The sequence below is a fragment of the Adiantum capillus-veneris genome, chromosome 26 (assembly GCF_014529385.1).
Source record: "Adiantum capillus-veneris isolate H3 chromosome 26, ASM1452938v2, whole genome shotgun sequence".
NCBI lineage: Eukaryota > Viridiplantae > Streptophyta > Polypodiopsida > Polypodiales > Pteridaceae > Adiantum > Adiantum capillus-veneris.
In genome coordinates this window covers 118,108,477-118,130,993 of record NC_140956.1, presented here as the reverse complement: position 1 = coordinate 118,130,993, position 22,517 = coordinate 118,108,477, and the positions used below count along the sequence as shown (strand labels likewise).

General features: G+C 45.6%; 2 protein-coding genes across 3 annotated transcripts in view; both read right to left on the bottom strand.

Moving 5' to 3' along the window:
- The window catches only part of LOC147424053 (uncharacterized), a 92,236-nt gene that overhangs the window by 21,044 nt on the left and 48,675 nt on the right, over positions 1–22,517 (bottom strand). For both annotated transcript variants that reach the window (XM_086502170.1, XM_086502169.1), the window contains exons 5-17: positions 19,562–19,636; positions 19,416–19,469; positions 19,210–19,269; positions 18,965–19,081; positions 18,779–18,873; positions 18,490–18,686; positions 17,911–18,008; positions 17,726–17,829; positions 17,460–17,625; positions 17,228–17,338; positions 17,019–17,101; positions 16,048–16,189; positions 15,936–15,965 (exon numbers count right to left, since the gene is read on the bottom strand). In XM_086502170.1, the coding sequence (XP_086358296.1) occupies positions 15,936–15,965; positions 16,048–16,189; positions 17,019–17,101; positions 17,228–17,338; positions 17,460–17,625; positions 17,726–17,829; positions 17,911–18,008; positions 18,490–18,686; positions 18,779–18,873; positions 18,965–19,081; positions 19,210–19,269; positions 19,416–19,469; positions 19,562–19,636 (1,332 nt within the window). The remainder of the gene's footprint in view (positions 1–15,935; positions 15,966–16,047; positions 16,190–17,018; positions 17,102–17,227; positions 17,339–17,459; positions 17,626–17,725; positions 17,830–17,910; positions 18,009–18,489; positions 18,687–18,778; positions 18,874–18,964; positions 19,082–19,209; positions 19,270–19,415; positions 19,470–19,561; positions 19,637–22,517) is intronic.
- Positions 10,237–11,012, bottom strand: LOC147424054 (uncharacterized). The gene has a single exon (XM_086502171.1). It carries the CDS (start codon positions 11,003–11,005, stop codon positions 10,463–10,465), a length of 543 nt encoding a protein of 180 aa, XP_086358297.1. The 5' UTR covers positions 11,006–11,012; the 3' UTR covers positions 10,237–10,462.

The window sequence follows — 22,517 nt, the reverse complement described above, 5'->3', positions numbered from 1 at the left end:
ACGATGCCCTCTTCATCTTCTTCTCCATTATGTTCCAACTCAAGGCTCAAGCTCATGAGTCATTCTCAAGCTCTCAAGCTCTCCATTCCTCCATGAAGCATTCCTCCATAGCTCTCAAGCTCTCCATTCCTCCCTCATAGCTCTCCATTGGCATTCCTCCATGAAGCTTTCCTCTTGAGTCCCCGGCTCTCTAGGGTCCATAGTGTTGGATCTACGAATAGGCACATCCTCCAATACAGAGGCCGCCGCAATGGAGCTGCTTCCCGAGCCTCGCCGCACATAGGTTGTAGGAGTAGTAGCCTCCATCTCACGCCCATGGCCACGGCCACAGCCACGAGCATGGGAAGCTCTTGCACCTCTACCTCTTGTAGCCGAAGGGACTCCACGCACAATGACCCTCTTGCGTGATCGTGTGCGAGAAACCCGTCGGTCAATCTCCTCTAGCTCCAAGTAGAGCTCGCGGAAAATTTGCTCCTCCGTCATATCGCGCTCTTTGTTGACACTTTTGAGAGTATCAATTGAGAGCTTGCATTCATCAACATTGACCTATTTGACAAGTTATACAAAAGTTCAAAAGAGTCAAGACTCAAGATAAAGTTAGCACATGTGAATTGGAATGCAAAGCCATAGCCCATATGAGTCAAGAAGCAAGTGTGTAGAAAGAGGGTTTACTTGTCTAGCCATAGGCATCTCATGCATGGAGCGCAACATTCGGAGATTGGAGCGACGATAGATGAGCCGCTCCAATTGCTTTGTTGACAGTTTGTTGCGAATTTTGGTGTGGATAAGCGAGTATGCGGACCAATTTCGCTCGCATGCACCAGATGAGCAATCCTATATTATATTCAAAAGATAGTGAGTATCATGTATGTAATATAATTCATGAGAGAGAGAGCGAGAGAGAGAGAGAGAGAGAGAGAGAGAGAGAGAGAGAGAGAGAGAGAGAGAGTGCCAAGGCCCAAGGCTTAAGAGGGTTTACTTGTCCAAGAATCCTTAATGCAACTCTTTGAAGGTGAGGTAATTGGTACCCGAAGCTCTCCCACCAAAAAAGAGGCTTCACCAAGGACTCCCTCTTCCAACATATGGTGGAAGTAAAAGCCGTGCCTCTTTGGTCTCCCTAGTTGATTAGCTCTTGAAGGAATGCGCCGTGATGATTTCCGAGAGGGCCTTGGGAAGGAAGTTGCGGCTCTCTTCTTGTAGCATTTGGTTTGTGAAAAGATCCGGCTTCTTGTAGGCCGGATGCAAGAGAGCCGCAAAGTGGTGAATGGGCCTCCTCATAAAATCCCATCTCTTTTGGAAAAGAAAGAGGATATCATCTTTCTTGGGGGAATCTTAAAAGATATCACTACAAAAAGAGAGAGAGAGAGAGAGGTGAGGCATAGTGCAAATTAGCAAATAACATATTGTCGACTTGAGAATGGAGAGCAAAGGAGATACATCATACCGTATCCCATCGGGTGGACCATCAAGAATGGTTGATGCCTCTATTTCCTTGTATGCCTCATCCATGAAGTGGTGAAGAAGGCCTATGGTAGATCCCTCCATGTCGGTCATTCGGAGCACTCTGTAGATGGGCAAGATGGCTACCACAAGACCCTTCACCTCTTCCCAAAATTCTTCTTTGAGGGAGAGCCGTTGGATGGCCTTTGCCTCTTGTGAGGTTGGCGAGTTCTCTCCTTCACACCATTGCTTGAACTCATCGGACACCATGGTTTTTTGCACTTTGTTTTGGACATCGTAGAGGCGCACAAGAAGAAGCCACATAGAAGCAAATCGTGTTGCCGAGGGTTTCTTCAACTCCTTGTCGGAGTACGTGCGAAAAATTGCAAGTACTCTCACCTTAGCATTGATGAAGTTGACGATAGTGAGGGCTTGGGTGAGAATGGCCTTCACCCATTCTAGTTCTCCTATGTCTTCCATGAGAAGATCAAGGCAATGGGAGGCACAAGGGGTCCATACAATGTTCTTGTATTCGGCCTCAAGTAGTCGGCTCATGCTAGTGCAATTGGATGCATTATCGGTGATCACTTGCACCACATTTTTGGGCCCGACCTACATTAAAGAGAGAAAAATTTAGAACACTTATCAAGAGGGCAAAAAGTAGTAAGTACATACTACACATGCACAAGAAGAGGGGACAACTTAAACTCTCACCTCTGCTTGTAGATGAATTTTCCCGTTACCTTCTTGCCTCTTGCTCCCGCATCAACCGCTCTCAAGAAGTAGGTGCCAAGAGGGCATGGCACGAGTATGTTAATGATGCACCTCTTCTTACGATCACTCCACCCATCGGATAGAATGGAGCACCCATATTTTGCCCATCCGCCTCGCATGGGCTCAAGGGATTTGTCGATTCTTGTCCGCTCTTCATCGAGCTTCTTGGTGCGCATGTCCGCATAGAATGGACCGTCCACCCCTCACATGGACCGACGGCCGCAATAGCTTTCACCATCCTCTTCCACCGCTCTAGTCGAAGAGTGTTGAAAGCAAGATTACACTCAATGATGGTGCGTGCAATCTCAATGTCCGCAAGCCTTTGTCTCTCTTTGAGGAAAGACAATGGACCAGAGCTCAAACCCACCAATTGCGAGAGAGAGGCTTGCCTTGCTTGCTTTGGAGGACGGCCACTAGCACTTGCCGATGCCTTCTTCTTATTGGTAGCCATTGAGCTTGCCGTCGCGTCACCACTTGCAATGGAGGTAGAGGGAGAAGGGCCGCTTGTAGTTGTATCCTCCTCCAAGTCGGGAACATCAATGTCGGGCACCACTATCTCCTCTTGGGCTCTCTTCATCGCCACCTTGCGCCTTTTCAAAGGGAGATACTTCTTCTTGCACTCTTCCAAAATGTCGTCGGGTATATTGGGACATGGACCGGCTTCACCTCCCATCTTCGTCAAGTGGATGATGAGTTGAGTGGAGGAGGAGGTCATGATCTTGGGACAATACTTGCATGTCCACCTACAAACGTTTCGTTTGTCCCCCACTCTCTCATAGGAACGGCAATGCTTTTCAAAAGCTTCATGAAGAGTGGGAGGCATGATAGAACACTTGAAAGTTGAGAGATTTAGAGCTTGAAAGTTGAAACTTGAGAGAGTTACGCAATGGAGAGTTTGAGATTTTTTTATGATGGAGAGAAGAGGTGTGAGAGAGGAAGACTCAAGAGGAAAGCTTTATGGAGGAATGCCAATAGAGAGCTATGAGGGAGGAATGGAGATCTTGAGAGCTACGGAGGAATGCTTCATGGAGGAATGGAGCGCTTGAGAGCTTGAGAATGACTCATGAGCTTGAGCCTTGAGTTGGAACATAATGGAGAAGAAGAGAAAGAGGGCATCCTTATATAGATTTAGAGTGTAGACACTTGCCCTTGAACACAAGAGAGAGTTAGATAACACACACACACACACACAGAGAGAGAGAGAGAGAGAGAGAGAGAGAGAGAGGAGCCTAGGCCCTAATGGAATCCAAGGTAAAGGACCAAAGCAATGAGAGAGAGGGAGAGGGAGAGAGAGGAGCTAATGGAATCCAAAGCAATGTGAGAGGGAGAGGGAGAGAGAGGAGCTCATGGAATCCAAAGAAATGCTCAAGGCATGTGGGAGGTGAGGGGGGGGGATCCTAGGAGGGATCCTATGCCAAACAGTCACGTAAAATCCTCACAAACAAAAGCGCAGTCAACGGTTTTAAAACCGGTCAAACGAACTAAAAAGGGGCCGGACGAAACGAACGAGACTGCCGGACGGGACGGGACGGGACGTTACGTCTGACGGACGAGAACAACACTGTCATTGCGTAACCCTCTCAATTTTCAACTTTCAAGCTCTAAATCTCTCAACTTTCAAGTGTTCTATCATGTCTCCCCCTCTTCATGAAGCTTTTGAAAAGCATTGTCGTTCCTATGAGAGAGTGAGGGACAAAGGAAACGTTTGTAGGTGGGCATGCAAGTATTGTCCCAAGATCATGACCTCCTCCTCCACTCAACTCATCATCCACTTGATGAAGATGGGAGGTGAAGCCGGTCCATGTCCCAATATACCCGACGACATTTTGGAAGAGTGCAAGAAGAAGTATCTCCCTTTGAAAAGGCGCAAGGCGGGGATGAAGAGAGCCCAAGAGGAGTGGCGGCGCCCGACATTGATGTTACCGACTCAGAGGAGGATACAACTACAAGCGGCCCTTCTCCCTCTACCTCCATTGCAAGCGGTGACGCGACGGCAAGCTCAATGGCTACCAATAAGAAGAAGGCATCAGCAAGTGCTAGTGGCCGTCCTCCAAAGCAAGCAAGGCAAGCCTCTCTCTCGCAATCGGTGGGTTTGAGCTCCGGTCCACTGTCTTTCCTCAAAGAGAGACAAAGGCTTGCGGACATTGAGATTGCACGCACCATCATTGAGTGTAATCTTGCTTTCAACACTCTTCGACTAGAGCGGTGGCAGACGATGGTGAAAGCTATTGCGGCCGTCGGTCCATGTGAGGGGTGGACGGTCCATTCTATGCGGACATGCGCACCAAGAAGCTCGACGAAGAGCGGACAAGAATCGACAAATCCCTTGAGCCCATGCGAGCCGGATGGGCAAAATATGGGTGCTCCTTTCTATCCGATGGGTGGAGTGATCGTAAGAAGAGGTGCATCATTAACATACTCGTGCCATGCCCTCTTGGCACCTACTTCTTGAGAGCAATTGATGCGGGAGCAAGAGGCAAGAAGGCCACGGGAAAATTCATCTACAAACACATCAAGGCGGCAGTGGAAGAGGTGAGACTTTAAGTTGTCCCCTCTTCTTGTGCATGTGTAGTATGTACTTACTACTTTTTGCCCTCTTGATAAGTGTTCTAAATTTTTCTCTCTTTAATGTAGGTAGGGCCCAAAAATGTGGTGCAAGTGATCACCGATAATACATCCAATTACACTAGCATGAGCCGACTACTTGAGGCCGAATACAAGAACATTGTATGGACCCCTTGTGACTCCCATTGCCTCGATCTTTTCATGGAAGACATAGGAGAACTAGAATGGGTGAAGGCCATTCTCACCCAAGCCCTCACTATCGTCAACTTCATCAATGCTAAGGTGAGAGTACTTGCAATTTTTCGCACGTACTCCGACAAGGAGTTGAAGAAACCCTCGGCAACACGATTTGCCTCTATGTGGCTTCTTCTTGTGCGCCTCTACGATGGCCAAAACAAAGTGCAAAAAACCATGGTGTCCAATGAGTTCAAGCAATGGTGTGAAGGAGAGAACTCGACAACCTCACAAGAGGCAAAGGCCATCCAACGGCTTTCCCTCAAAGAAGAATTTTGGGAAGAGGTGAAGGGTCTTGTGGTAGCCATCTTGCCCATCTACAGAGTGCTCCGAATGACCGACATGGAGGGATCTACCATAGGCCTTCTTCACCACTTCATGGATGAGGCATACAAGGAAATAGAGGCATCAACCATTCTTGATGGTCCACCCGATGGGACACGGTAGGATGTATCTCCTTTGCTCTCCATTCTCAAGTCGACAATATGTTATTTGCTAATTTGCACTATGCCTCACCTCTCTCTCTCTCTCTTTTTGTAGTGATGTCTTTGAAGATTCCCCCAAGAAAGATGATATCCTCTTTCTTTTCCAAAAGAGATTGGATTTTATGAAGAGGCCCATTCACCACTTTGCGGCTCTCTTGCATCTGGCCTACAAGAAGCCGGATCTTTTCACAAACCAAATGCTACAAGAAGAGAGCCGCAACTTCCTTCCCAAGGCCCTCTCGGAAATCATCACGGCGCATTCCTTCAAGAGCTAATCAACTAGGGAGACCAAAGAGGCACGGCTTTTACTTCCACCATATGTTGGAAGAGGGAGTCCTTGGTGAAGCCTCTTTTTTGGTGGGAGAGCTTCGGGTACCAATTACCTCACCTTCAAAGAGTTGCATTAAGGATTCTTGGACAAGTAAACCCTCTTAAGCCTCGGGCCTTGGCGCTCTCTCTCTCTCTCTCTCTCTCTCTCTCTCTCATATTACATACATGATACTCACTATCTTTTGAATATAATATAGGATTGCTCATCCGGTGCATGCGAGCGAAATTGGTCCGCATACTCGCTTATCCATACCAAAATTCGCAACAAACTGTCAACAAAGCAATTATAACGGCTCATCTATTGTCGCTCCAATCTCCGAATGTTGCGCTCCATGCATGAGATACCTATGGCTAGACAAGTAAACCCTCTTTCTACACACTTGCTTCTTGACTCATATGGGCTATGGCTTTGCATTCCAATTCACATGTGCTAACTATATCTTGAGTCTTGACTCTTTTGAACTTTTGTATAACTTGTCAAATAGGTCAATGTTGATGATTGCAAGCTCTCAATTGATACTCTCAAAAGTGTCAACAAAGAGTGTGATATGACGGAGGAGCAAATTTTCCGCGAGCTCTACTTGGAGCTAGAGAAGATTGACCGACGGGTTTCTCGCACACGATCACGCAAGAGGGTCATTGTGCGTGGAGTCCCTCCGGCTACAAGAGGTAGAGGTGCAAGAGCTTCCCATGCTCGTGGCCGTGGCCGTGAGATGGAGGCTACTACTCCTACAACCTATGTGCGGCGAGGCTCGGGAAGCAGCTCCATTGCGGCGGCCTCTGTCATGGAGGATGTGCCTATTCGTAGATCCAACACTATGGGCCCTAGAGAGCCGGAGTATGACGAGGAGGGAAATCTCCTTAGTGAGGGAGATTATGACACACCACAATCCGATACATGTGAGGATGAAGATGACATCGATGAGCATAGCTCACAAGAGGAAGATGATAATGATGAGAAGAGCGGAGAAAGCTCTTAGACTTTAGTGTCTCTCATATCTTTTTTGACCCTACTTCCACTTTTTGCACGATTGAGGCTTAAAAGGCCTACTTTTTTGTATCATCTTGGTTATCAAATCTCAACTTAGCTTTTTGATTTATGACATATGTAATGTGAATCGCAGTTCATACCCATTGTGTCTCATTCTCTTGATTCTCAATTGTTGAGTGTCGGCACTTGGCACTTGCAAGTTGCATTCTTGTCCAATGTGATAATCAATTGTCTATTTTTCCTAAGTGTAAAATCTAGGGTTAAGAATTGCGTGTTTTTATTTTTGAACGTACCTAACCATGTCGTACGACATAAAATTTTCTAGTTCGATGAGTACCGTACGTCTTCGTACGTGGACAAAACGTATGTGACCGTACGAGACCACCCTGATCTCCGCCTCTCCGGATGGGATGCGATTATAGTTACCCAGAACGCGGAACGGGAATGACGACGGGCCTCCTTGCGAAATGGGGGAACGTGAAGGGCACAGAACGGGAGGCTTAAAAAACACTCAGATAATGCAATTTTTAGCGTTATGTGTTTGAATACAAGTAGTACTAGAGTCCTTTGACTCTAATACCCACAAAAAACACGATTTGAAGACCATTCAACCTTATTATGACTTGATTGTGATGTGCGACGCCGCGGTCATAGTACATACATAACAGACACAATGTCCATACACAACAACACATGCAATTACGTATTAGAGCTCTCAAATAATTGCAAGAGTAGAAGTTAGATATAAGACTTGAAAGTTGAGCCGTAACATTGAGCAAAATATACTTTTCGCTTGATTTTGGCTAACAAGGCCCGCCAAGGCGCTGCAAAAAAACCAAAGGTGACATATATCATAATGAGACTACAAGGGGGACAAACCACAATATCAAAATACGAAAGGAGTAAAAACTATAAAGATGCTACAAAGAGAGAAAGCCGCAATACAAAAAGGTATGGATAATGGAAGTCCTAAAGTCTGAACTCTGGAGTCTCAAGACTCAAGACCCAAGAGCCACTAGCCTGAGAAGCCTCCCAATAGGTAGTAGCCGGTTGTACGCCATGCACATCCTCCAATTCCTCATCATCGAGCTCTAGGCCCGGCTCAACCTCAGCCATGGATGAAGTACTTGGTGTCGGTGCCTCTTTATCTCCACCTGCCTGAGGAGCCTCTTGCTCCATCTCCCACTGTGTAAAAGGATTTGTCTGTTTACATGTACTCTTGCAAAGCATTTTCAAATTTGCGCTCACAAAGACAAGATCATTTTCCTTCTCCACTCCAAGACGATTCCTCTTCTTGAAAGCAATGTGGCTAAAGGTACTCCACAATTGCTCCAAGCATAAGGTACTAATTGACTGGCTCAGATTATGGATCACCAATCTCTGAAGCTCAGGGCCATCATAGCCATAGTCCTCCCACCATAGCACTGAACCTATCTTCCTGCAATCAATCTGAGCATCTGCACTGCCAAATGACCCCCGGATCTCTCTGTATTGTCTCAACTGATCTCTGACGATGCGTCGCACATCTCTCTCTATAACCATCTTGTTTAAGATCTCTGTAAATAGGTTCATCTATCTCTTGCCCTGCAACTTGGAACTCTGGATCCACTATGTACGCTACCCCGTGTAAAGGAGAGGCATATGAATTCCACCTCGAGTTGCAAAGCGCATGGATCTCCTCATATCGCTCTACATCTGGCTTAAGATGTGCAAGTTGCTCGATCATGCGGTCCATTGCCTCATAAACCTTAGCGATGCAAGGGTGCCATCCACAACTCGAAGCAAATGAACCACCAGTTTTACATGTGCGTCTAGAGTCTAGACTCTTGAGCTCCTCCTAGAACTCAAGATCCTCTGCCTTCTCCTTGCACGAAATCCCTGCAACTATCTGGTGAACTCATCACTAATAAAGACATGTCGGACCACATTTTGACATTCAGACAGCCTGCGCACAAGAAGAAAGTTGAATGCGAAGCGGGTGTCTAAATACTTTACAAGCACTTTGCCACCCAAGCGCTTCAGATACTCGCTCCGAATCAAGTTGTCATTGTTGATGAAAGTAACAATCTTCACTGCATCAGCAATGACTGGAGCGATCCATTCTAGCTTGCTGATGTCTTTTAGAAGGTTGTTCAAGCAGTGTGCCATGTAAAAGCACACTGTCACATGCGGATAGTGACCCTCTACAATAGATGTTGCTTCCCTGTTTGATGCCTACCCATCTGTGACAAAGGCCATCACATGTTGCTCACCAATCGTTTCTATGGCCGTTGTCCACTCAACAGAGAGGACATCGGCGGACTTGCCACTCTCGGTGGCATCATGAGAGTGCACAAAGTACATGTCTACAATCGAGTATGCGACGAGGCCATGGATAGATCTCTTCCTTGTATCGCTCCACCCGTCCGCAATGAGGGAAACGCCATGTTTTGCCCAAAGCCGTTGAATATTGAGTGTTGCTTGCTCCATGATCGCCTTCTCTCGATCGAGCAAAGTGGTTCGCAAAGCCTCTGAAGATGGCGGCACATAGCCGGTGCCGTACTTTCCTATCCGCTGCACCATAACTTTCCAATACTCCGACCTATTTTAATCACACATAGAAGAGATTAGTGTGATAATTGATTATTCATAGTTTAAACTTTAGAGATGGCGGCACATAGCCGGTGCCGTACTTTCTTATCCGCTGCACCATAACTTTCCAATACTCCGACCTATTTCGATCACACATAGAAGAGATTAGTGTGATAATTGATTATTCATAGTTTAAACTTTAGAGATCATAGTGGCGAAAACGATCATAATGGAAGAAATGAGAGAGAAGATAGATAAAGCATACCTCGCCGCGACAAATGGGATATGGTCATGAAGGAAAAATTGGGCCACGGCGGCATCCACCTCTTCCTTCTTCTTTGGGTCCAAAGATGTAGCAAGGGTCCTTTGGCGACAAATCGAACCCGATAAAGATCCACCGGCACCGGGTAGAGAAGAAGAAGGGAAAATGAGGGTCTTTGGGTCAATACCTTTGCGTGCGGGCTTGGATTTATGATTGAATTGCCGATGCTTTTCCTCAAGCTCCTATCTCTTCTCGACGCTTATGTTGGTGCAAAATCTCCCCTCATGTGAAGAAAGTGTACCCTCACTTTGTCATGCCCCACTTCCCACGTGTGAGAGCATAACTTGCATGCCCATGCACGAGAACCTCCTGCCGTCAACAAAATGCCCTCCGAGGTCACTTCATCCCACCACGACCATTCCTTCATCTTTTGAGTGTTGCCCACACGAACGAAGGGGGTTGTACGAGAAGAAGAGGCCATGGATGATGCGAGAGAGAGGGAGAGAGAGAGAGAGAGAGAGAGACTTGAGCAATGAGAGCTTCTTGAATCTTCAATGGAAAATGTGTATCATGTAGGCTTGAGCCTTGAAAGCGAGAGAGAGAGAGAGAGAGATATTAACGTCCTGTCGAGGCCAAAGCTGACCTATAGGACAGATCTCAATACATCTTTGGTTACATTCTCTTCCATCATAGCAAAGTGAAAATAAAATAAAACTACCTCAGTAGCTCAGAGCTCTATGATCATGAGCTTACCATTATAACATGTATTACCCATGCTTTCTACATATAAAGAAAAGAAAAGATGTGTAATCAGGTTTCTTTAGTCTCCTGTTCTTGAGGTGATTTGTTGACAAAGTCTCTAATGATGGCTCTTCCTCCTCTATAGACTGCCCACTTCCCCTTTTTCCTTGCTTCTCTTACTTTTTCTAGTTCTGTTGATCTGTTCTTTAGTTGGGTAGGTGTCAGCTCATCTGATATCCAAATGGATGTACCTTTTAATGACCTTGTCTGCTTCATGACTGCTATCTTTTCTTTCAGATCATAGTAGAAAACCTTTGCATCTTTCCCTTTTACTTCCACATGCATTGGCTCTCCCAAATCGATGAAGGGGACCACCCGAGACAATCGTTTAGTCAGTGTATCTGTCTCTACAATGTATTCAGATTCATCTTGTTCATCTTCATGCCTTTGCGTGTCCCACCCATCGGGAAGACCTCCAATTCGAATATGTCTTTCTATGCTCTGTACTCTCTCTTTTTCTTTAATAACAGACAAAACTTCATCAGAGAAGCTTTGTGGAGTTACCTTAGCTGTAGATTGGTCTTCTTCAACCTTTGGTGGGAATTCTTCCATTGCTGTTTGCTTTGTTGTCAATTCTTGTACTTTTGTTTGAAGGTCTGCTATGTGTTCCTCTTTCTTATGTAGCTCTTGTTTGACAAGACTGAGTTCATTCTAAAGTTTCTTCATTTCTTGTAGCAGGGGGAGAGAGGGAGAGAGAGAGAGAGAGAGAGAGAGAGCATTGAGAGAGAGCGAGAGAGTATCGAGCGGTGAGCCTCAAGAGGCTAGAGCTTCATATGGTAGAGGCTAGAAGTTAGAACAATGCAATGATGCATTTACTTGTAGATTGTGAAGGGAAGGGGTAAGGGGGGTAGCATTATATAGCCCTTTGCTCACATGGTAGGAGGATATATTGTAGCTTTGTGGATTTCCGCAAAGCCTTTGATACAGTGCCACGAGCCAGACTCATACGCAGATTGCAAGACATGGGGGTGCCCACAGAGCTGATCTCGGGGATCTTAGCTTTATACAAGACAGTGGTAGGACAGGTACGCACTACTCATGGCATGTCCGACATGGTTCACTCCACCATTGAGGTGAAGCAAGGTTGTCCCCTATCTCCAACTCTCTTTGGGATATATGTAGATGAGTTTTCAGATTATGTACATACAGAGGGTGATAGAGGTGCTCAGCTTGCAGGGATATGGATTCCGTTGCTATTATATGCTGATGATATTCTGCTGATCTCAGATTCTCCAAAGGGGATGCAACGTTATTTGGATGCATTGCATGTATTTTCACGTGACACTCGATTGTCTGTGAACCTTGGTAAGACCAAGGTAATGGTGTTTAACACCATGGCGCAGTGGGTAAGGAAATCCGCCCCCACTTTTACATATGGTCAAGAGATTGTGGAGTATGCAGATATATACACTTATCTTGGGGCGGTTTTCAGTGGTCCAGTATTTTCCCTGAGGCGTGCAGCAGATACGCGATTGACCAGAGTCTATGCAGCACTGGGGAGACTTGAGAGGATATGTTTGCAGGTCCAGGAACCTCGGACAAAGCTTTGGCTCTTTGACACTTTGGTCACTTCGGCCATGCTGTACGAAGTGGAGATATGGGGCCCCTCAGTTGATCACCATAGAAGAGCTGGCAGTACTGATGGGTGGAGATGTATAGAGAAGCCCTTGGTGTCTATGATTTCTCGGATGATTAGGGCCAAGGCCTCAGTACCACATGACATTGTTAGGGCGAAGCTCGCTGCTCCTCCATTGGTAGTGGAGGCACTCACTCGATCAGTTTCATTTATGCATATCACTTGGGCTCTCCCTAGAGACAGATATGCTCGATTAGCACTAGAGTCTTCGCGACAGTTTGCATTGCAGGGACATAGATCATGTTGGTATGCAAAGATGGCATCTTGGTTTCAGTTACATGGCTTTAGTATGGACCGGCTACCCCTATTTCAATACTCTTTGGATGCACCCTCCATCTCCCTCACTAGGGCAGAGATTACCAGGCTCATCAGACAAGACTTGATTCAGTTGGATACGAAGAGGACATGGATACAACCTATACATGAGCTAGGTACGAAGATGACTTTCTAAAGAGAGCATCTTCTCCAACTCACGGAAGATGGTTTTGTGATTGAACCAGGATACATGGATACTCATCTATCCCACGGGATACGATGTGTTATTGGTCAGATGCCCACATCCTCACATCAACTAGAGATCGAGACAGGCAGATTTAGAGCAGTACCCACTGAGTCCAGGATTTGTCAGGTCTGCCAAATAGAGCCAGAGACAGAGCTACATTACATATGCAATGCCCAGTATATTATGAGATACGAGGCCGCTTTCACTGTCTACTCAATGAGGGGTTTGGGCCACTTTCTAGAGTCATGAGATACCAGGATCAGAGATGCCTCAGATTATACTTACTGGAGATTCGCAAACACAGAGAGGACCTCTTGAAGAGGAGCACAATGAGAGAGATCCAGTGACAGCGAAAGATTACAGATTTCTTTCAATCACAGACAAAGGAGTTTGAGCAGCCCCCACAACATAACAACACCAGAGGCACCAGAGGCATACTGCTTGATCGGCGATAGAGTTGGGGCGGTCCCGTTGCCCATCGATGAGGGGGCTCTCTCGATATCGACACAGATTGCGACAGAGGATCCATACCATACTGGCGCGACATAGGAGCCGTCCCGGATACTCATGTATATGTATATGATGCCTCGACTGTCAAAGAGCTCCATTGTATCAACTCACCCTTTGTATTTCCTATTCCCTTTGTATTAGCTTTCACCCCACCCCTACCCACTAGTTTATTTTCTTTTTCAGTTCTTTGTACTTTTTGTACCCAGACCTGGTATTAGATTCACCACATGCAACCTTTTGGTCTCATAGGTCATTTTGGCCTTTTGAAGACGTTAATATTACATTTCATTTCATCGTCTCTCTCTCTCTCTCTCTCTCTCTCTCTCTCTCTCTCTCTCTCTCTCTCTCTCTCTCTCTCTCTCTTTCCATAGCATTTTATTCTGTCATTGTCATTTTTGTTACTTTGACTTTGTATCAGATCCAACCACATTGTAACTCTTTGGTCTCATAGGTCATTCTCGCCTTCTGAAGACATTAATATAACATTTCATCTCATCTCATCTCATCTCATCTCTCTCTCTCTCTCATCTCTCTCTCTCTCTCTCTCTCTCTCTCTCTCTCTCTCTCTCTCTCTCTCTCTCTCTCTCTCTACGCATCCATTCTTGAGCAGCAGCTGAGTAGATGGGCAGAGAAAGAGGGAATGCGTGTTGTTGGGCAAGCACGATTCAGGAGACGTTTTTCTACTCTTGACCATATTTTGATACTCAGAGCCATCATCGAGAAAGTCAAATCCCGTGGGAGACGGATCTATTGTAGCTTTGTGGACTTCCACAAAGCATTCAATACCCAGAGCTAGATTGATACGCAGATTACATGAGATGGGAATACCCACAGAGCTCATTTGGGGGATTATGGCACTATACAGACCAGTAGTAGGGCATGTACGCACCTCACAGGGTCTATCTACACCAGTTCACTCCACTATTGGGGTGAAGCAGGGATGCCCGCTCTCTCCTACTCTATTTGGTATGTATGTGGATGAGGTTTCTGATTACATTGAGAGAGATAGTGATAGACGTGCACCACTAGCAGGGACATGGATTCCGCTATTGTTATATGCTGATGATATTGTGTTGATATCCAACTCTCCGGAGGGGATGCAACATCACTTGGATGCTTTGCATAGAGTGGCTTGTCTGTCAACCTTTGTAAAACCAAGGTCATGGTATTTAATACCACCCACAGTGGATCAGGAGGTCAGCTCTCGCATTCACATATGGCCAGGAGACAGTGGAATATACAGATGCTTACACTTACCTTGGAGTGGTTTTTAGTGGACCAGCATTTTCTTTGATGAGAACAGCAGAGACTAGATTGACCAGAGCCCATTCGGCATTGGGGAAACTCGAGAGGATGTGTTCACAGGTTCAGTTTCAGGAGCCTCGGACGAAGCTCTGGCTCTTTGACACTTTGGTATTGCTCTATGGAGCTGAGATATGGGGGCCTTCATTGGATCATCACGGGAGAACAGGTCATACTGATGGATGGGGGGACATGGAGAAGCCTCTGGCCTCTATGATCTCGCAGCTCATTAGAGCCAAGGCTTCAGTACCACGTGCAATTATCCGAGCAGAGCTAGTTGCCCCCTCACTAGTAGTTGAGGCACTCACCAGAACTGTTTCCTTCCTACACCGCTTGTGGGAACTTCCCAGAGACAGATACACCCACCTTGCACTTGAGTCCTCTCGACAGTTAGCCAGGTAGGGAGACAAGCATGTTGGTATGAGGAGATGATGTCATGGTTCCAAGCACATGGATTCAGTATAGACAGATTGCTCCCCTTCCATTACTCACTGGATGCACCCTCTCTGACTCTTAAACAGTCTGAGACCACCAGGCTGATTCAGCTAGACACCAGGAGGACATGGGTACAGCCAGCACAGGAGCTAGGCACGAAGATGGCTTTCTACAAAGAGCATCTTCTCCACCTTACGGCGGACAGTTTTGTGATGAGGCCCAGATACATGGATACCCATCTGTCTCATGGGATACGGTGTGCCATTGGCCAGATACGCACATCCTCACACCAGCTGCGAAGCTGCGGATTGAGATTGGGAGATACAGCGGAGTGCCAGCAGAGGCCAAGACATGCACACTGTGTGACATGAAGCCTGAGACAGAGTTACACTACACATGCCACTGCCCCGTCTACTACGAGATACGAGGCCGCCTCCACTGCTTGTTCAGAGAGGGCTTTGGACCACTCTCCAGAGTCATGAGGTATGAGGATCAGAGATGCCTGGGTTTGTTCCTGCTCGAGTTGCGCAGACACAGAGAGAGAGCCTAATGAGAGAGAGGCTAGCCAGTCTCCGAGACACATCACAGACTTCTTTAGAGCAGACACTGGACACCCAGAGGAGCTACTACCACAGCAGATCTTGTCACCTCACACCAGAGGCACATTGATCGATCGAGCGATTGAGCTGGGGAGATCCAGACGCCCACGACTACGGAGGACTACACTGCATCGACGGAGGCTACATCAAAGAATTCAGATCAATTTGGCCCGACATGCACGACACCCGGTCAGACTACTGTCCATGGAGGAGATCGATGAGATCCGCCAGCGATCGATACTGGATTTCTTGTGACTTGTGATTTAGCTAGCTAGCTGCTTAGTTCACACCTACCAGTTTAGGATCCCATAGTACTTTTATTTTATCATTTTATCATTTTGTCATTTCATTTTGTTACTCTGACTTTTTATCAGATTCACCACATTGTAACGCTTTGGTCTCATAAGTCATTTTGGCCTTTTGAAGACGTTAATATAACATTTCATTTCATCTCTCTCTCTACACACACACAAAAGCATCAAGAGAGCCAACACGTACATCATCATCCCTCTCACCAATCCCAAGTTCCTGCAATCAAAATCAAGTTTTAATACAAAAGCAGCCTTGTAAACCTCAAGCCAAGTAGGACACGCAATTCAAAAATACATACCTCATCTCCATCTTCATTGTCGAACCCATATCTAAAAACTTCTCGTGTTAAGTTTGAAGCCATTGTAGAAATATCATAATCCTTTTCACGAAATTCATCATCGTCACTATCTATTGGCCGGTCCCGTGTAGTGTTTGGGCGTCTGAACAAAACAGAGAAACAAGCCAATCACAACAGATTTCAAAGTAAAGGTTGATGTGGATAAGAAAGCACAGAAAGTTGTAGATATAGGGGCAGGCTGTGAGCCAGTATATGAGCACACAGAGCCTCCCATATAATGCATAAAGTTATTCAAAAAAGCGTAGCAGGGACTCTATCTCGCGGATGGAGACCAAACTGATGCATAGTAGAAGGTAGCACATCGAAAGATCCCCATCTGTAGCCAAAGCCGTAAGCATGAAGATCGGATCTGTAGGTCCCTCAAATAGAGCATGTGGCCCCGGAAACCCGAATAGCGAGGCACCGTCCCCCCACGTCACAAACCCATCATTAATACCAACTCTGACAGCAAACAACACACTGCTCGCCAAACTGGCTGTGCGCGTGGGCATATCCAAAAAGCGGCTTATTAATTCCTGCTTTGTACTGCAACACTGACGAATGTGTGTGTCATTTCTTTTTTTTCTTTCTCTCAGACTCTTCCCTATTTTACCTTGATTTTCTTCTTACTCACATGCATATACTTTTTTCCCTTTAAATATAATACATACTGGTTGATCTTTCATGACATGAGCACATACATGATTCCGTCACTTCCACCCCTTTTTAATAAAGGTAGACATTCCATACTATTAGTATAGCTGATTGGGCGAACTAGTAATAAACTCATGATGCGGTTTTCTCATGCATGCTCTTCACCAATACTCCATCCTTATGTAATCGCCTCCTTGCCACATTTAAGATTTTTTGCTTTTGGGCAACCTTATGTTGAGTGTGCAATTATTTTTTTTTAAATTGATAAACGACAGTACCCGCAGGTCCACCCACAGATGTTCTCAATGGAATTCCGACTTTGTAAAACCTCTGCCTGCCACCTCACCCACTCAGGATTTTCCTGAAATCACAGATGTTTTTATTGTATATTTCAAACCCAACACAGAGACAAACAGCTAAAAATCTCAGAGCCTAAACCAACTGCAAGAACAGGAGCCTGGTAAGCCCTTTCAGCAGGGAACAAGACCTGTAAATGAGCTCGAATGTCCGAGTCACTAACCAACCGGTTCGCAATCCTGGTCAAGTGACCAAGATTACCTACCCTTGGAGGATCCTTGTGAGAGGAAGTTATTGTCGGCTGTTTTGACAGAAAAAAAAAGCGCTTCAGAGTTATGACTGGTACACTATTCCACATTTTCACTGGTTTCTCTAATAAAGAAACTGATCAAACAAGTTTGGCCTGCATCCAGCCAGCAAACCTGATTGTTTGAGCTGACCACAAAGGGATTTGCATCAACTTGCAGAAGCCTTGCAACCAGATCACAGTCCACCAAGAGATGGTCTATAAGCAGCTTGCTGTTGCTTTCGATACATGATGCAACAATGTTCTCCACATGATGATGCAGCAAGTTATTAAATGGATAGCTACATATAACACACTAAAGTTAAAAGTTGCTGAGGCAAGTAAACAAGCGACATTCCACATCAATCTTAGAGACCATCTCTTGAGGCAGAGTCTTCTTACTCAAAAAATAACTTCAGGATTAGTTGGATGGCACCTAGTCTAACCAGCTCTTGCCTGGCTGCCTCGCTGTTTGCTCGTATTAACACAGCAAGGAACTCAACTATCTGTTTACAAAAGAGATGATAATAGATATAAGCCCAATGAGCTGTTAAGATGTCTCGTCCCCCGATAAACCAAAGTTGCACCTTTAAACGATAAGCCCCAAGGGGGGGGTGGAGTTCTCCATACGTGGTAGGCAGTGTTTTCTCATCAGCCTGAACCTCAAGTAACTTCAGCAAGTCCCCTGAAACACAAAAGCAAGAAGAACTGAGACGTAGCTCAACAACAAGGCTTGTCGCTTCAACAAATTCATAAGCAGGCTACTTAGCTCTATCGGCCAAACTTTGCAATATAAGGCAAATTAGGAACCAAATTTTGCAGCATAAGGAATATTAGGAGAGAAAGAAGCATGCCCCTGGCCGTATCCCTCAATGACATGACGGCTACTTTATATGGTTTTTACTAGATAATGGTCATTTAGTCAACTTGATTTGGTTCTATGTTGGATGTAGAATATGTGCCTGAGTGCGGCTCCCCCTTGTGTAGACATTAACAGTGTGGCAAAAAGCACAACTCTGGTATTAGTCTCATGGGTATATTCGAGAAGTGATTCGTACACTAAGTTGCTCAAGGTTGTGGGTAGTCTTTGTATCACTTGTATGTAAAGTTCCAATTGTGTGCATATTCAGACAGTATCCATGATAAACATCCATTCCACCACTCACCTAGCCTCTGCAGCATGCCATCGATGGTTTCCAGGTTTGCAGTCACTTGGGAGTCAGGGATTTGCTGAAGCCGGCCCATTCCAACGAGTATATATCTCTTTGGTTCGAGAATTGAGATGCAAACGCCCAAACAATGAACCAAGGTGGATCGAGAATCATGCTCTTCCAATGCAAGATGAAACAGCCTTGCAATAACACTGCGAGAAGAAGAGTAACCTTTTAATTGACAAAGTGATTTTTAGACCAGATTGGTCACTGTCAGTACATGTAAATGATGTGCAAACTAAACCTGGGACTGGAAATTTTTGTGGCAAGGTCTGACTGAGACAAACGAGAGACAACTGAAAGAGTGTCGGCAGCATTAGCATGGGCTTCTGAGGAGTTCTGATAAATTTAAGAAAAACTCAGGTGATGACCTTCAAATGCCAACATGATCACAGGGGGAATTGAACTGCGACACCTGAGCATGACTCACAGGGGGGCTTAGCTTATCCATAAGCATTTCAAGTAAGTCCGTATCAGCTAGCCAATGAGTGGAGTCCTCGTGAAATAGATGCATCGTGTCATCTGCTCCAACAAGTCGTATCAATACCTAGCATAATAACATTGTGAGCCATGTGAGGCTGATCAAGAAGTGTCTGTATGAGATCTTAAAAGCAAACCCCACATAACACTTTTGGGACAAAGATGACTGTAAGAAATCAAAGGCAAGGCATTCACCTCCATGATAGACGTTATGGAGATCAAATCAACAAGCTTTTTCAAAATTTCTTTACGTGCCTGTGGAAAAGGCAGAAGACAATTATATGAGCTCTTTTGTTGAACACTTTCGCAAGATAAGGAAACCATAAACAATAACCACTAAGAAACACTATTTTCAGTGGCATAGATCCATGAGACAAAGGAAAAAGAAACTATAGCCATACCTGCAGGTACCGCATGATTGCTGTGGTTTTCCTCATAAGAAGGCAAATGACCACCTATATCAGGTGGCAAATGACAACACCAAAGGCGCAAAATCAGAGAAACTTTAAAAGACCAAGAAATTCACCACAAATAGCTCACTCTCTACCTTGCTGAAGTATCCAGCTAATAAGGCCCCATGAGAATGGTCTGGATCCAAGAAAGAAAACAGCAAGTCCATAATCTGCAAGCAACCAGAATTGTCTTTGCACTTACGTTTCTGTTTCTGCCTTGCGATTCTTAAAGTAAAACCAGATGCTATACTGGTTTGCATCATGCACACGCAAAACACACAGCAGAGATGTGTTGAGACATGCGTTCATCGTAATGCAGGATCATTAATCATTCTGAGCCAGCTTCCTGCAAATGACGATGCTTGTTTACATTCGTCCATCCCCACTGCATTTTCAGCAGACAGTAGAAGTTTATAATATGCCAGCTGGAACGAAGCGACTACCAACTAGTAACTTGTCTGTACAAGCACCCATGCACAGAAAGGAGCTGTATGTTCCCCTACAAATCTCCAATTTGCCCTCCTCTAAGCACTTATCACTGCTATCCTAGTATATGTCCTTCCAGAAGTTTCTGTAAGCGGTTTCTTTGACAGGTTTCTTAGACTACAAACTTTAGGAATGCTAATGTTCAAGTATCTGCTCACCATTGCGCATGATAGATTTATCATTGTGTATGATAGATTTTGAAGGTCTGCATAAATTATTTGAAAGGACCCTGAGAACTGCTATGGAGAACCCTCCTTCCTACCTATATAGCCCTTGGCCTACTAGGGTTCCCTGCCAAGCTTAGCATTCAGCCCTTGGCCCGGATCCTTGACCCCGCAGGGTTGCCCTTGGCATAACATTACTCCCCCCTTGGAGAAGTGTTTTTGTCCTCGAAAACTTCTTCTTAATTACACTAATGGTTTCCCAAGTAGCACCTTCTTCAGATCGATCTTTCCACTTGACTAAAGCTTGTCGACGTACATGAAGACGCGTACGTAAATCATGGTAGTCTAAGATTCCCTCGGATTTATGCAATTGGGTAGGTTGTTCACTCACCCTCAGGATAAAAGCAAACTTATCCCCCGACCTGGGCAGTAGGCCACTCCCAACTCATTCACATTGACAGCCACACCGAGTTGCGGTTTGGTGGCGTTGGCAACACGGATTCTGTTTTGGTTGACATCGGAGGATTGGAGGCAAGAGATACAGGCAAGACGGCGCAGACACATTGGTATGGCCTTTCCTCTTCTCAGAGGATCTTCACAGCGCAGATTGCTCAGTCTGGCTTCCCTACATCTACAAGATGATCACGGTGTAGACAGCTTGGACTGACCACACCTCTTCTCACAGGCCTGGTCTGACCACACCTCTTCTCACAGGCCCTTCATTGTTAGGTGCAGTGGAATGAATGTTTGCACTTTGCTCCAGATGAGTGCTCCGAACTGTGCTCAAGATTCCTTTTGTTCTTATGGAAGGTAGAGCCTTCCGTTCTTACTGAGAGTGTGCTATGATCACAAACAAAGTGAATGGACACTATGCGTGCAAGTGTATGGGACTGAGAGATAGAGAGAGAGAAGAGAGACCACGACACCAGAGACGTTGTAAAACCCTCCTCCGAAGGCCCCACTCTCGTCGGCGAGAGTGGTCTACTTATGATTGCACAATCTGGTACAAACGGTATGCATGAGACTGATGCAAGTCTAGGCTATGTCGACGATGACGACGGGGATGACGAGGCCGACACTAGGGCTGAAATCTGCAATCTTTCTACTGCTGTCCAAAAACGCTTTGGGCTGAAATCTACGACTAGTCCAAAAACGCTGATTCTGGGACTGTTTTCGTAGGTCTTTGACGCTGAAAATCTGCAAGTCTTTTGGCTGAAAACTGAGATCTTTCTGGGGCTGAATCTGCTGCTCTTCGAGGGCTAAAAAACGCAGGTTGTAGCTGAGGAAAAACGCTGAGATGGGCTGCGTTCTGGGGCTGAAACTGAGGCTTATCTGCTGAAAAACGCCAAGGCAAAGTGGAGGCTGGCGATGGAGCAAAAACGCTAGGGCTGAGGGATGGGAAGGATCTGCTGCTTGGAGGGAATCCACCAAGGCTTGGTCTTGCTGAGAAGTTGCCTGCTGAGCTTGGCTCCTGTTGCCTCTTCTGGCATTTAGTGCTAACTTTGGTTTGCTTATATATTTTCTTACCCAATTTGCCCTACCTACATTTGTTGGAAAGTCACTTAAATTAATAAGTGAAAAATGCCAAAAATAGGTAAAATAGACTAAATGCACTGGAAAAATCCCCTGATTGAATCCGATGGATTCTGATGGGAATACTGATGATCATGCTGTGTGCAACCAGAGGATATGCATCTACACTAAGTGACTGGGCATGCACGGTCTACGAATAGACTCACAAAAGTGCCAGATCACTTCTAATCTAGACTGACTGGACTGACTGAACCATGATCATGTTGTAGCTTGTTCACGGACACATAGGGTTGGATGTGTCACGTGACACCCCTCCTTTTCAAAGTGAGGTACTGGTACCGAACTGTATGGCGTCGAGGGAGATCGCCAATAGCATCCGGAATCCTGGAAGGGACTCTTCACTGCCCCACTTTGATGTGTGGGTCGTGCGATACTTGAACTTCATAAAGGTCTGCAATGCTTGCTTCTTTGGGCCGCGCCGAAAGCGACACAAAGTTTTCTGTGGCTCCTTCGATGCTTCAACTTCGTCGAGAGTCGTGCTTCTTTCTTCTTCAAGAATCTCCATGACTGAAAATTCCTGAAACCATTTCCAACACAAAACCATGAACATACCTATTCCATGTAAAGTGAGTGGAAAAAATCATGTCGTCCTAATAGACTGCATGCAATGTAGATGAACAAAGAGACGGAGTGCCAAACCGTTCACCACACACACGCAAACAATGAGATCGAATCTTTCTCTTATGATCTAGAGCAATCAAATGTGGCAATTCACAACGGAAATGGCCATGCTTGGTGCTCATACTTTCATGTGCTCTTTCTACAACTGTATCATGCCAAGGAAGAGACATGGAATGTGACATCCTTG